This window comes from Melospiza melodia, chromosome 14 (assembly GCF_035770615.1).
Source record: "Melospiza melodia melodia isolate bMelMel2 chromosome 14, bMelMel2.pri, whole genome shotgun sequence".
Lineage (NCBI taxonomy): Eukaryota > Metazoa > Chordata > Aves > Passeriformes > Passerellidae > Melospiza > Melospiza melodia.
In genome coordinates this window covers 12,805,959-12,820,717 of record NC_086207.1, presented here as the reverse complement: position 1 = coordinate 12,820,717, position 14,759 = coordinate 12,805,959, and the positions used below count along the sequence as shown (strand labels likewise).

Sequence of the window (14,759 nt, the reverse complement as noted above, 5' to 3'; positions counted from 1 at the left end):
ATTTTTAGCAGGGAAATGCAGGCAGTGCAGAGGCCCCATGGCTGCAGGCAGGGCTTGCCCTGTGTGTGTGGGGAACTTGTCCCCAAGACTTTTTGCTTTCTGGGGGCTGGTGGAACTGCTGCAGTGATTAAATATGAGTGTAGTGACTTTACTGTGTGGCCAGGCTCCTGGAGGAGGGAGATCTCTGTTATCAGGAGTAATTGTTGTGGCTGATTTCATGAATAATGTCCAGTGCAAATGTCAGCAGGCTCATTAAGTTTCCTGGCTGCCTTCCAGTGCTCATGTCCAAGAGGTATATGATTGTTCTGGACATGCACTTAGCTCTGGGAGTGATACAGCACATCTAGATGTGAGGCTGCTTGTTAACATGCATGGTCAGCTCAGCTCTTTGCTACAGTGCTGCTTGTGCTCTGTGCAGCCACAGCTTTTTCATCTGTTTGATAAAGATCTTGCCCCCCCTTCCTCTGATGCTCTAAAATCACTGTGCTGCTGATTTTGGGTGGGTGACTCTGCAAGGAAGCTGTCTCTTCCCCGTTTAATTGTATTTATCTGTGCAGGTGTTTGAAGCAGTTATCTCTTGGATCAATTATGAGAAGGAATCTCGCTTGGAGCACATGGCTAAGCTGATGGAGCACGTTCGCCTGCCCCTCTTGCCCAGGGATTACCTGGTACAGGTCAGTCTGCAAAGAAGACATCAATGCTTGCACTTAAGCTGCTGGCTGCTCCTTAATCAGTGGCTGGGCTGTTTGTGTCTGAGATGGGTAATTTGGTCTGTTGCTGAGTCTGTAAACAGAAGAATAAAAGCAAACAACTGAGTGGACTCTGAAATCAATGTGTGCTTCAAAAACCTTCTTGAAAATGGGACTTGTGCTCTGCCAGGCACTGCTGAGAGCAGAGCTGCTGTCCCTCAACGGGAAACATTGATAAGTGAATATCTTGTGATTTTTCACCCTGAAAATACTCAAGTGGTGGTGTTACAAGCTCGTGCAGCTTTTTTCTGTCATGCACAGGCAAAACATCATAATGGGAGCACATAATGTGTGATAATTTTGGTTTGAGACGTGTGCTGTGCATGCATATGGGTCTGTGTGGCTGGCAGGGGAGGCACTCTCTGACTCAGTCTGACTTGGAGATTGCTCTTCATAAATGAATTCCTGGCATCTGGGCCTACATAATGAGCTGAGAATTCCCAAAGAAGGGGTTGGCATTTGGGCTCTTTGACTATGATGCTTTTATCATACATCTAAAAAAAAAATCAATACAATTGGTATAAAATTGGTATTCACAAGACGAATCCATCATGGTTTTGCTTTTCTTTCATCTGTATCTTCTAATGGAATAAAAGATACTGCCTCTCCTTAAAAATTCTGACTCAGATAAAAGAAATCACTTTGTATCCAGACTCCTGGTGAGTCAAGTGCATCAAATGTTTGGCAGAGGGTGATAAAATACTCGCTTCTTGTGAGTGATCTTGGGAAAAAGTGAGAAACTTGGATGTTACTGCATGTGCTTCTTTGGGAGGAGCTGGAAATCTGTATTTGTCTCCTGAATTTTTTTTTAATGTTGGTACATTTGAAGGGAAATTCCAGGTTACATGTTCTTTCCCCAAAGCTCCCTGTGACCTGTGCCAGTGTAAATGATCCTTGTTGTGTGTGCATGTTCTCAGACAGTCGAAGAAGAAGCTTTAATCAAGAATAACAACACCTGTAAAGACTTCCTTATTGAAGCCATGAAATATCATTTGCTTCCTCTGGATCAAAGGCAACTAATAAAGAATCCCAGGACAAAGCCAAGGACCCCTGTTAGCTTGCCAAAGGTAAGCTGAGCTTGTCACTTGGTGTCACCTCACCCCTGTGCCTGGTGCCATTTTCAGTCCTTTGACAGGAGATCCACAACTTGCTGTGTTACTCTTTACTGACTCAGTGGTTGTGCTTGGAAGTGTTTTACTCCCTCTTCTGGCACTGCCTGTGCCCAGCAAGGAGACATAATTAAGTTGAATAAGCTTAGATAAGCCCTTAGGGGAAGGAGTTTTGCTCTTGAAGGGTTTTGTCAGCCACAAGTGGCTGCTGGAGTGCTGGGAGGGCTGCCTGAGCTGCTGCTGCCTGGTAAGGGCGTGTGGAGCCCTGCTGAGGAGGTCTCAGTGGGTGTCTCTTCCTTTCCTGTATCCATAATCAGAAGCCAGGAAAGCAGGAAACAGCACCCAGCCCCATGGGCAGGAAGTCTGAAGTGAATTTCAATGGACTCAAAGCAGCAACTGAATAAATAATCCTTGTTACTCCCCACGTTTATCCTGCAGGCGTGGGATGCTCCAGCACCACTTTATTAGTGAAGAAAAAAAACGACCACAGGAGCTTTTCTCTGTGCCCCAGAGATAAACACAGTGTGGCACAGTCTCTCAGCAGACTGCCACTGAAGGTGCTAGTAAGCAATTGGAGATTCCAGGACATCAAAAGCACAGTGTGTTATTTTTCCAAGCACAAACAACAATGAGGTTGCTTTGTGGGATGGTCTGTGAGATCTGTGCTGTTTCTGATGTTTGGATACTGGACTGTCCTTTGAGAAGTCGTGGTTTTGCAGCATGTGGCAGTGTGTGTCAGTGTCCTATCTGCCTGCTGTGGCTGAGATGAAGTTGGTAGAGCACAGCTTTGGGGCTATCATGGAGGGCTGACATGGCCCTTGTTCAAGGACTAAGGTAGTTAAGGATAAAAGGAACAGCAAATCAGTGAGTTCAGAGGTTCTCAACATCTTTTATAGCATGACCTGTGAGTACAAACCCAAATCCTTCTGCAGGTTTCTCCTCCCTTCTTTTGAACTGTGAAGAAAGGGAAGGAGGTGATGATCTTTCAGCAATCCTGTTACTGAGAAACTTTCATCTGGCCTGTTGGTCCTGCTGATGAGGGATTATTGTCTGCTGTGGAATCCCTTAATTCTGTAATCGCATGAAGCCCTGTGGCTTCCATGGGAGACTGTTACACAACTATAGTCAGGCTGTTAATTTACACTTAATTTGGTTCCTAATATCATGTTCTCATCTTTGTAGGTCAAACAGGCCACTATTTCCGTGCTCTTCAAATTCTTTAAATTGCTGTCTAGCTCTCTACTTTTAAAGCAACCTTGCTTGGAGTTGAGTTTATCTGAGTGACCCAAGTGATGATCTTATCCCCTCAGCTACTCCCGGCTGCCTTGCAGAGGCTAAAGCCAGTTTTCCAACCACTCTTTATCTATATTTGAAGGCCTATAATCTTGTTTCTAGCTCCTTGGCCTTGTAAAAGTCAGATTGTCTTGGGTGATGTTTGATTTGCTGTGGTAAGGGGAGCCAATCCTCCCTCCTGATGGCTGTGGAGGGTTGAATGAAATGTGTGCTGAACCAAGTGCAGGTCCAGCTGCTTGCCAGTGCAGGTGTTGGTTTGCAGTGCCCAGCTGGGGCTCAGAGCCATGGGGCACCCTCGAGTGCAGAGCTGCAGGCTCCTGGCACCCGTATCCATGGGGAATTTGTCTTCTGGCAGCAGATAGGGCCATTTTGGGAAGCATCACACTGCATGCTGCCCAGATCTTCTGATCTTCTCACTTTCCCATCAGTGTCCACCCCTTGCTGTTGCTGGTCGTGGAGTCTGGGGCTGGATGAACCCTTAGCCTGACCCAGCAGTGTGGTTCTTCCACTCCTGAGGTTGCCCTTGACCACCTTGACGTAGCCCTTCCCTACCTGTAAGGAATTCAGGGTTTAATTCCTGCATTTCCTGCAGTACCTGTGGCAGCCAAAAGCCTTAATGAAGCTGACAAATCACATCCTTCAGCAGCCCAGACCCCCCAGGTCGTGACAGTTGTGGTGATTTCCCCGAGTGTCGCCTTCCCCGCAGGTGGCACCGCAGCTGTCACGGTTTATTTGCTGAGTGGCATTGATTATTTTTAGCACCACCATGGAGATAATGACTAAACAGTGGGCTGCCAGTGGAAATTATGCTGGAATCTTCTTCACTTAAAAATACTTTTGCAGTGAGTCTTGGGTATGCTGTGGTGCCAAAAGGTTTTGTATTTCAAGGGGAAATTGGGCAAGTTGCCCACCTTGGACACAGTGAGGAAGGGTAAATGGGGTGGCATTTAGCATGCATTAAATTGGAGAGAAATTTAGCATGCATTCAATTGGAGAGAAATTTTTCCCCCTTGAAATATAATTGCCTGAAATAAGTGTCCCTGCAGAGGCTTCCAGCTGACCTTCAGCACGTTTTGGCAGCTGCTCTTGATCGGGTTGTGTGATGGTTTCTCTGCAGAGACCAGCTGCCCAGGGTCATGTCTGAGGTTTTCTAGCTCTCCTCTTCCCCCTGCAGGTGATGATTGTGGTGGGTGGGCAAGCACCCAAAGCCATTCGCAGTGTGGAGTGCTATGACTTTGAGGAGGAGCGGTGGGATCAGGTTGCTGAGCTTCCCTCACGGAGATGCAGAGCAGGTAAAGGGAACTTTTGCTGCCACCTTCTTTGTTTCCCTAATGCAGCTCTTCAGCTCTGGATAAATGTCCTTAGTCCTCCCTTTAGCTTCCTCTTTGCCCCTGGCCTCAAGCAGCTCTTTCTTTTTGCCATGCCTTCTCCTTTCCCTACAGCCATCTTTCCTTTCTTGTTCAGGTGGATGTCCTGCTGTCTAGTGGGGCTGCTCCTGCCTGTCAGCCCTCCCACTGTCTCCCCTTCCTCATCTCTCTCTCCTGGCTATTCCTCCATCAGTGTTTCCTCTCCTCCTCCCCTGTTGCTGTCTTGGCAGCCCACAGGGGTCCAGCTTTTCTTGCTGGTTTCCTTGTGAAAATCAAACGAGCTGAGTCAGTCCCTCTTGGTGCGGAGGAGTGGGTGATGGAGAGCAGATCTTTAAGCTGAAAACATCTGACAGGGCTGTGAATGTGGCTCACCATTTGGTGTTCCCTCTGGCTCACAGAATTACTCACTCAGGTGTGAGCTCCATCTGTGCCTTGTGCTGCCATGTTTTCATGTGCATTCCACCTCCCACATGACACGCATGTTTTATCACGCTCGGCGTTAACCGGCAGAAAACACCGATTGACATTGACCCGCATCCCGCTCTCCCCCGCCGCCTTTCGCACCCTGGTGGCAGCATGTGGGCAGCTCCAGAGGGCTTGCTGTGACCCCCTCTCCCCTTTCCAGGCGTGGTGTTCATGGCTGGCAGTGTCTATGCCGTGGGAGGCTTCAATGGCTCGCTGCGGGTGCGCACGGTGGACGTGTACGACGGCGCCAAGGACCAGTGGACGTCCATCGCCAGCATGCAGGAGCGGCGCAGCACGCTGGGCGCTGCCGTGCTCAACGACCTCCTCTACGCCGTGGGAGGCTTTGATGGCAGCACTGGTAGGTGCTGGGCAAGCACCAGGCACTGCCTGGCCTGGCAAAAGGGTTTTTGGAGGCCCTGCAGAGACTGCAGAGCTTTAGAGCGGTTCTTGTGCTCTTCCCCTGGGGTTCTGTAGAGAGGGAGCCAGAAATGGGGTTTGGTGTGTGTTGTAACTATCCATGTGCACGTTCTGACCTGTCAGTAATTGCAGAGAATCTCACCCTTATTTTCTTTTCCTTATTGTTTTCCCTATTTCTCTGCAGTAAACCAAAATTATTATATTGCAGAGAATCGCACCCTTTATTATTTTCTTTCTTCTTATTTTTAGAACTGTGATACAGTTCTTTCAGCCTCATTCTCTGTGTGATTAAGCTTTTTCTGGGCTGAAAAGGGATTTTTTTTCCTTGTTTCAGTTAAATTTTTCATACCAACATGAATAAAATACTAGCAAGGAATCTTACAGGGATTTGTCTTGGCATGGCTGCGTGTTTAGATTCACACCTCTGCCTCTGCTGTAAAGCTCTGCCACTTGGTTAAGCCCTGAACTAACTATTGCAGCAGGGGCTGGGGGAATTTTTAAACCTTTGCATGGATGTTTTGGAATGCTTGAAACCATGTGGGGCTTTTGGGCTTGGAATTTGGACTCTGCTCACCTTGGTGGCCTCAGCACATTGGAGGGGCAGCAGTCCCAGGGTGATGGGGTAACAGTTTTCCCAGCCACTGAAGAAGTGGCATTGCCATGCTGGTCCCAGCCTGAAAGGCAGGGTGTTAGGAAGTGGGATTGCAGGAGCATGGTGGGAATTACGGGCTTGGGAGGAGGTGGAAGGCAGATGAAAGTGCAACACCAATCTTTTTTTCTTCTCTTTTTTTTTAATTAGAAAACCTGTGTATCCCCTTTTTAACTAGGTCTGGCATCAGTTGAGGCCTATAGCTATAAAACCAATGAGTGGTTTTTTGTGGCTCCCATGAACACAAGAAGAAGCAGTGTTGGAGTTGGAGTTGTGGAGGGTAAGAAAATGAGCAGCCATTTCCATCAAGCAAATGTTACTTGTCAAACAGAAGCCTGAATGGTTAAGTGCAGTAGGAGGGAATGGCAAGAACTGTTCCCTACCCCAGTTGGGAAAGATTGATTTTATATGATGTAATTGCTGCAACTTTTTCCATTCTCCTCTTTATCTTGGTGAAAAATCATGTGTAGCTTTCCAAGAGCCTCAGACCTGTATCAGACTAGCCCATGCCTCCTGCGAATGCAATCAGGTGTGTGCAGGTTTCTTTGAATCCTAATTCTGCTGGGCTGGTTCTGGCTGGTGAGAGCCAGCACTGCTGTGTGCTGTGTGATGCTGCTGCTGCTGGCAGACGCTGCGTGGATGGAATACCCAGCATGGAAAATCTGCTCAGCCAGAGGAACAGCAACAGAGTTTGTCCCACAGCCCCAGGCTGGTGGTTTGGCAGGAATACTAAAACCTGTGTTTATTGACATCAGGCAGAGCTCTGCTGGGGTTCCTGAATGAGCAGGGGTGATGACAGCACAGGCTGTGGCAGCTCAGAGCGGGGTGGGAGGCTGGGCAGGAGGGTGGCAGCTGCTGGCACCTCTGGGTCAGCACCAAACTTGGGGCAGCTGGAGCTGAGCAGCTCAGTTTGGACTCTGGAGAATGAAAAGTTTAAGTAGGAATCATTTATTCCTTTACAAAATCTTTTCTGAAGCAAGTGAAAGGCTTTATTTGAACTTGTCTTTAGTGTGGCATAGCACTTTCCTTAGTGCAGAGCAGCTTTGGCACAAGCCTTATTATAAACCATATTAACCATGATTTACAGTGCTTTGGTTGGACCTGTTTGAGTGGGAAGTACATGGAATATGTTAGTGTACATGAAATATGTTTATGTGAGAAGAACAAGGGAGATAAAGTCAAAATAAATAGTGGTCAGTAACTTAAATTTGCATGTTTAAGAAGCACCTCCTTCAAAATTGGCCCATGCTTGGGAAGTGCTGAGCTGCTATCAGTCATTGGAATTTATTCAAGTGACTTGAATGCAGAAAAAGTATTAAATATGGACCTGAGAGATGCATTTTCTGCTGGAGACTCATGAAATCCTTTTCCTTTCCTTTTTTTGAAAACACAAGTAAGTGTTGCATATGTTGGAGTCCATGATAAAAATAATAAGGGCATGTGATGGGCACAAGAGCTGATCACACTGGTGTAGGGAACAAGCTGCAGCCTGCAGTTAATCCACAGGGTTCATCTGAATGTGACAAAAATTGATCTGATGATCAATTATACACTGAAAATACCTAATAACCCATGTCAGCCAGGGAAATTGATCTTGTCTTGCCTAGATTGGCACTCTTGTCTGATTCACTGACAAAAACTAGGCAGGACCAACAGCACAAGTAAGAGTTTGAAATGTTCCTAGAGACAGGAAGATGCAGAAGGAGGTCATGAGTGGGCCTGAGGGAGAAAGAAAAGAGCCAGCCTGTTCTTGGAGACTTGCAAACATCCAGAATCAGGAGGATGCAAAAGCCTGAGGCTGAAGATAACTGCTGGTGGGAGTCTTGTGCATGCAGAAAATTGCACAGCTCATTCATGGCCAGATTTTGCTGTCATTGATTGAGAATTTATATTATTTCTAGGTTTTGTACAAAAATTTAGGTTAGAATTTTTCTACATGTTTGTCGAGCTTATTTTATGATATGATATGATATTATATTAAAGAATACTATACTAAAACTTTACTAAAGAGTAGAGAAAGGATACAGACAGAAGGCTACAAAGAATAATGAAAACTCGTTACTGCTTCCAGAGTCCTGACCCAGCTGGCTGTGATTGGTCATAAAGTGAAAACAATTCACATGAAGCAATCAAACAACCACCTGTTGGATAAACAATCTCCAGACCACATTCCAAAGCAGCAAAACACGGCAGAAGCAAATGAGAAAATATTGTTTTCATTTTTCTCCGAGGTTTCTCAGCTTCCCAGGAGAAGAAATCCTGGCAAAGGGATTTTTCAGAAAATATGACAGTGACAGGTTTAGACATGTCCCCTAGAACCACCTGAGGCAGGGCTGTGCCTGTGGGTGAGCCTGGCTGTGTAAGAATGAGAGATGTGGGACTCCAGGCAGCTCTTCAAAATGCAGTTTATTACATCCAACAGGTTACAGCAGTCCAGGGTCGTGGGCGACAGAGCTGTGCCTACAGCTGTCAGCTCCAGCTGCAGGCAGGCCTGGAGCTATTTTTGGTTACCTTGCATTATATACTTTTCTTTCCTGAGCATCTTAATACAGTAGAACCAATCGATACCTTAACTTTTATCTATAGCCTATCATAACTGCTATAATTACCATATTCATGTTACTGTTCTCCAATGGCTAAAAGTATGTCACAGTTCAAGCCAGAAGTTGCTTTTTCAGTTTTCTCGCAGTGGAAAATTCTGAGACCTTTTTTATACCTGCAGCATTTGCTGGCTTGTTTGTCTGTGCTATCTTTCTGCTTGGCGAAAACATCTTCTTGTTTATCCTTTGCTCTAAGTCCTAGAGGTGGGTTGATCCTTTGCTGTAAGTCATAGAGGTGGGTTTATCCTTTTCTCCAAGTCATAGAGGTGGGTTTATCTTTTTCTCTAAGCCATAAAAACCCTTCCTAACTAACACACCCTTTTCCTCCTTGGTTATCCGGCAAGACCGTCTCAGCAATTCTTTCCTTCTCCATCAAAACTTTCTTCCATCTCTATTCCTCCATGAGACTCCACATTCACAAATCTTCCTGCTAAGCATATCTGTGGGACTTTGTTGCCACACGTGCACCCTTGCCAGCGTGGGGAGCCGTCACCTTTGCCGTGTGTGTTGCAGGGAAGCTGTACGCGGTGGGCGGCTACGACGGCGCATCGCGGCAGTGCCTGAGCACGGTGGAGCAGTACAACCCCGCCACCAACGAGTGGACCTACGTGGCTGACATGAGCACGCGGCGCAGCGGGGCAGGTACTGCTCAGCACGGGCTCCGCCGTGGGCTCTGCAGGCAGCCCCGAGATGAGAATCTTGGCTCTTTCAGGAGGCTGATTTATTGTTTTATGTTATATATTATGGTAAAAGAAAGTGATATAGCAGAATGACAGTAAAAGAATAGAAGAAAGGATTTCATCAGGAAGGAATGGTAATAAAATCTGGTGACTGACCAGAGAGTCTGAGACAGCTGGACTGTGATTGGCTGTTAATTAAGAACAACTGTCGCAGACATCTTTTTATGAGAAATCTTTCCTTCTCCTGAGAAGCTGAGAGGCCTCAGGGACAAAATGTAAACAATGGTTATCTGCTGCTGTGGAATGCAACAGGTGCATCTGTGATTGGCCCATGTTGGATGTTTATAATTAATGGCCAGTCACAGCCCAGCTGGCTTGGACACAGTGTTGGAGCCACAAACCTTTGTTATTCTTCTTTCCTTTCTATTCTTAGCTTAGCTAGCCTTCTGAGATGAAACCTTTTCTTCTATTCTTTTAGTACAGTTTTAATGTAATATATATCATAAAATAATGAATCAAGTCTTCTGAAATATGCAGTCAAATCCTTGTCTCTTCCTTCAACATAAGACCCCTGTGAACACCATCACAAACAACTACATGAGACCAATCACAGATGCACCTGTTGCATTCCACAGCAGCAGATGATCATTGTTTACATTTTGTTTCTGAGGCACCTCAGCTTCTCAGGAGAAAAGATCCTAGGAAAAGGATTTTTCATAAAATATGTCCGTGACACACCGCCTGCTCTGCTCACACACAGGGAGGGAAAGTGGGATTTTCCATTGCTGGGCTTGCAAGTGCCACCTCTTGTGTGCCCTGCTTCCCATGAGGGGTGAAAATGTAATGGCTTGAAATCTTTCAGCAGCTCTCGTGGCTTGTTGTATTGCACTAAATAGTTATTTAGTTGTTTGCACTGGGTGTTTTGGTAGTTTGCGCTGTTCACATGATTTGTATCCTGTAACCTCGTGGTTTTCCCTTTTCCCCCTCATTTGCACAGTGTGTAGGATAATAAAATTAATCTCAGATTTTCCCTTCTTAGCTAGTTTTTAGTTGATTTTTTGCAAGAGTTGGTGATCTGGAGTATTAGAGGAAAGGATCTGTTGTAAAATGATTGGATTCTAGTCTTGGTGGTTTCTAATTTCCTACATGATCTTGGGCCAGGTAGTAATTTGTCTTCTCTGTGATTGTTCCTCTCTGAAAGGGAGAAGAGCTCTTATCCACTGCATTTAAAATCATCTTCAGTAGAATGGGCATTTGTCATTGTTGATCTTAATGCTCAGTGTGTGCCGTGAGTCCTCCCTGATACTGAATTGTGCAGGAACCCACAGGAAAGCCTGGGGGCTGCCCTTTGGGGCTGAAATGGCCCTGCAAATTACGCTGTGGTGGGAGTTCCCTTTTGAGCCAGGCAGGTTGAGGCTGCTCTCTACACCCTGTGTCTCTCTCCTCACTCCAGTGTCTTTTCTGTAGCTCCAGGTGAGGTAAATATGGACACACTGTTGGTTTGAGTTCTGTGTAAAAGGTATGTGGTATCTGCTTGATGCTTAAACCTAGTCCAGTGCAGCCTTCCAGGAGAGCAGAATGAGTTTCTCCTATTGCTGGCAGTGTGTTGAAACAGCAAGACTTTTGTGGCTGTAGTGAGATGGGTTTTATTGAGTTGTTGGAAACACTCTGAGCGCTGCTTTACAAGTGTTTCTCCATGTAGCCAAATCCTTTGTTAGGAATGCTCATACTCCCCTGCCAAACTTGGCAGTTTTCTGTCCCCACCTGACAGCTGAGCTCCTCAGGCTCTGACTGTCCTGCAGAGGCCCCTGCAGCAGGGATGGAGGGGACTGTCCAGTGCCACTGCCACCAGCAGTGCTGCAGCACAGTCTGCTGTCCAGCCCCAGCAATGACACCGTGCTCTGCTGTCCCTGTGCTGACATCTAGTGGGGCTGGGGACAGGTGTCCCCAAGTCCCTGGAGGCACTGGGGCTGAGGGGATCTGCAGGTTCTGCCCAGCTTTTGTAGAATCATAATTTTTTTTAGATTGGAAATGACCTTTAAGATCATCAGGTCCCACTGTTAACCCAGCACTGACATGTTCATGCTAAACCACATCCCCAGGTGCCACAACTGCACGTTTGTTGAACACTCCAGGGTTTGCTGGACCAGCTGTGTGGTTCACTTCCCCTGTCCCTGCATGCCCTGTCTCACTGCACAAGGAGGCAGTTTCATGGGAAAAAGCTTGAGCATTTCTGGCTCTTTTCTTCTCTTGCTTGCTAAATTAGTTTACTCATTAAATTATTTCTTATAAGATTTCCACTAACAGCTGAATATAATCAAATGCAAAGGTGCTGCACAGCCAGGCTGCTGGGCTCAGATGCAGTTAAGTGATTTTCCATTTCCCAGTGACCTGGGAGACAGCTGCTCCAGCTCAGGAGCCAGGACACACATGTGGATGTGTTCTGCTCTTCCCAAGTCCTGCATGTTGGAGTACTTCAACCATGCCAAGGATGTGGCCCAGTAATGTGGATATTTATGGCAGTTAGAGATTAATTGTATGTTTGCCAGAGGTGAACCATGAGTCCCAATGTCATATTAGGATTTCAGCACCTCCTGGTACAGTGCGAGATGGCTGGCCCAAAACCAAACCCAGCAGGAGCAGGCTAAGATAATTTGGAGAGGGGAGAGGTGACACTGTACCTGTGTACCTGTCCCCAGATGGGGATGCTCCTGATGGAGCTGCAGAGCCTCAGTGGTGCCTGTTCTCTGGCTCAGCAGCTGTTCCTGCCTTCTCCTTTCCTGAACCAGGAGAGATCCTTGCACGGGTTCCAAGTCAAAAACCTGTTGCTATCAGCCTGGCAGGACCCCTCCCTGCACACTGGTTAATGCCCATGGTTGAAATGATGTGATTCAGATCTGTTTCTGTTTTACTAACATCCCACCTTGTTAATTTTAATAGAGGCCTTTGAACCTATTAACGAAGATATGTTGCTGAAAGTTTTAACTCCCATGGATTGGTGAACATTTTAATTAACTAATATACTTAATATTAGGCAGAAGTAACTTTAAGAACTCTATCATTCCCACAGTGGCCAGGGGCCTTCAAAAATGGCTGAGAAGGTGGCATTGGCGGCACCTTGTCTGTGCCACGTGCTGCCAGGTTTTGGGGTGGGAGTGGGAGGAGAGGAACCAGGTGGCAGCTTCAAGAGCTATAAATTGTTGAGGAGAGGAACATCATCCAAGGGATGAAGTTGTGTGTCACAATGGCAGCAGGAAAAACAAATGTCCTGGAAGGGGAATCAGGCTAAAAGCAGAGGGTCCCATGGTGGAAAATATCAGGCAGATGGAAACTAAGAGGGGTGGGAGGCAGAGAGGAAGTCAGTGCAAAGAGATGGAACAAGGGCAGAGGAGTGTCATGGGACTAGACTGCTGGTCTTGGATAGCCTGACAGCTTCCTGGGAGGGGACATGTGCCAGGCACTACTGTGCAGGGTGCTGTGGTGCCATGGGGTGGGTGGGTGCAGAGCTGACCATGTGGTCTTGGTGCACATGTGGCCCATGCTTTTGGAGGTGCCTTGGAGAGGCCAAGGCCATGCCCAGGGATGTGCAGCCCTGTCCCTGTGCTGTGGCTGACCTGGCTGTGCTTGGCAGGTGTTGGTGTGCTCAGTGGGCTGCTCTACGCCACCGGGGGCCACGACGGGCCCTTGGTGAGGAAGAGTGTGGAAGTCTACGACCCAGGGACAAACACCTGGAAGCAAGTGGCAGACATGAATATGTGCAGAAGAAATGCAGGTAACCATGATAAGCCTTTCTGTGGTGGTTGGCTCGGTTGTCTGTGTGTGGTTTTTAATGCAATTGGTGTGCTCGTGGTGTATGTGATCAGTGTTGTAGAAGATAAAAATGGGAGTTGAGGGATCTGCTTGGGGGTGAATCGGAATGTGGCAGCAGCGTGCTGTGGGGGATGAGTTGGCTCCTGTCTCACCATCTGTGCTCTGCTTTGAGGGGTGTGTGCTGTGAATGGTCTCCTCTACGTGGTGGGAGGCGATGATGGTTCCTGCAACCTGGCCTCGGTGGAGTACTACAACCCCAGCACAGACAAGTGGACGTTGTTGCCAACCAGCATGAGCACAGGGAGGAGTTATGCAGGTAAACAGGCAGTGGGGGAGTGGGCAGCAGTGGGGCCATCCCTAAACTTGAGGGCTGTGCCCCCAGAAGCTTTAATTGTACTTTTTTTGTATGTTTTACGTTGATTTCAGTAGGAGGAACTTTCACAGAAGTGGTAGACACCTCCCTCATTGCTGGCCTTAGGCTTTGCAGGATGATTGTAGCCACGTGGCAACCCAGGAGCTGCTCCCACCATAACTGTGTCTGTCTGTTCTTACAACAGGTGTGGCTGTGATTCACAAACCCTTGTGACACACGATCAAGCCAATGTGAGGAGCAGAAGTGAAGTGGATCCAGCTAGGTGGTGTTGGGAAGATGACTGACCTCTGACTTGACCCATCTCATTGCTGTTAATGTCTTAGCATGACAAGTGATACGTTGCAAGCATCATCCACTCTGCAGTGGATTGCATAGCCAAGTGAAAATCCCTCTGGGGACGTGTTCCATGCTAGACACGAGGTGTTGCTTGTTATCTGTGGTGCAATCAGCTGTTCTTCTCGATGGCATGTGTCCTGAGATAAACACTGTGCTTGGACTGCAGGCACGGGATTTTTTGTGTGAAACAAAACTGCTACGTTTGGGCATGTGAGTAAAAACGAACGTTTCTGGATTTCTTCCCTACTGATGCTCCGTGCACATTGCTGGTTGAACTACTTACTCACTGTGCCTGGAGGGTGGACTTTAATACTAGCAGGGGAAACTCCTGAGTTCCAGCAGAGAAAAAACAGCAGAAATGGACTGGAACAGGGTGGTCTGGCTCGAGTGTGACGCTGTCTCAGCCGTACGTTTGTACATGCCACTGGACTGCTGTGTGTATCCCTGAAATGCTTGTGGAAATAAACACCATGTGGTTTTTCTACTTGCCATGGATGCTGTGTGCTGTGCGTGCCGGGCCCTGCTGGGCAGTGCCTTCCCTGGGGCTGAGCTCTCTGCACCTGAGCCACACTGAACCCACAGCCCCACACTACACATGCTGCTCCCACGGGCTTTGTTGCTCCTGTGAAACCAGTGTTGCTTGAATAGAAAATGTTCCCAACCCACACTTTTCAGCTGTGCTGAAAGCTTCAGTTCTAGCTCTGTCCAGCATCTCAATGCCATTTCATAATAGAGCATTTAGATGTTAAAAAAAAAAACCCTTATGGTGCCATTAATGTAGAGACATTCCGTGCAGTGAGAGCCCTCTGTCACCCAAGCAGGGATTAATGAGCCAAGTAAAATACCTGCAGTGTTTTAATGCTTCCAGAGCAGGGAGATTAACTAATCACTGTCACTGTAATTGCTATTTT

The 14,759-nt window shown here is 47.2% G+C and overlaps 1 protein-coding gene across 11 annotated transcripts in view; it reads left to right on the top strand.

Annotated features, from left to right (window-relative positions):
* KLHL3 (kelch like family member 3) overlaps nucleotides 1-14,343 on the top strand; it is a 115,001-nt gene extending 100,658 nt beyond the window's left edge. For 10 of the 11 annotated variants that reach the window (XM_063168727.1, XM_063168729.1, XM_063168730.1 and 7 more), the window contains 9 exons: nucleotides 558-674; nucleotides 1,667-1,816; nucleotides 4,326-4,443; nucleotides 5,144-5,341; nucleotides 6,228-6,329; nucleotides 9,163-9,291; nucleotides 12,961-13,101; nucleotides 13,312-13,455; nucleotides 13,697-14,343. In XM_063168727.1, the coding sequence (XP_063024797.1) occupies nucleotides 558-674; nucleotides 1,667-1,816; nucleotides 4,326-4,443; nucleotides 5,144-5,341; nucleotides 6,228-6,329; nucleotides 9,163-9,291; nucleotides 12,961-13,101; nucleotides 13,312-13,455; nucleotides 13,697-13,725 (1,128 nt within the window). In that variant the 3' untranslated portion in view covers nucleotides 13,726-14,343. The remainder of the gene's footprint in view (nucleotides 1-557; nucleotides 675-1,666; nucleotides 1,817-4,325; nucleotides 4,444-5,143; nucleotides 5,342-6,227; nucleotides 6,330-9,162; nucleotides 9,292-12,960; nucleotides 13,102-13,311; nucleotides 13,456-13,696) is intronic. The other variant, XM_063168733.1, reaches the window with a different exon arrangement.
* Nucleotides 14,344-14,759: the final 416 nt, after the last annotated feature.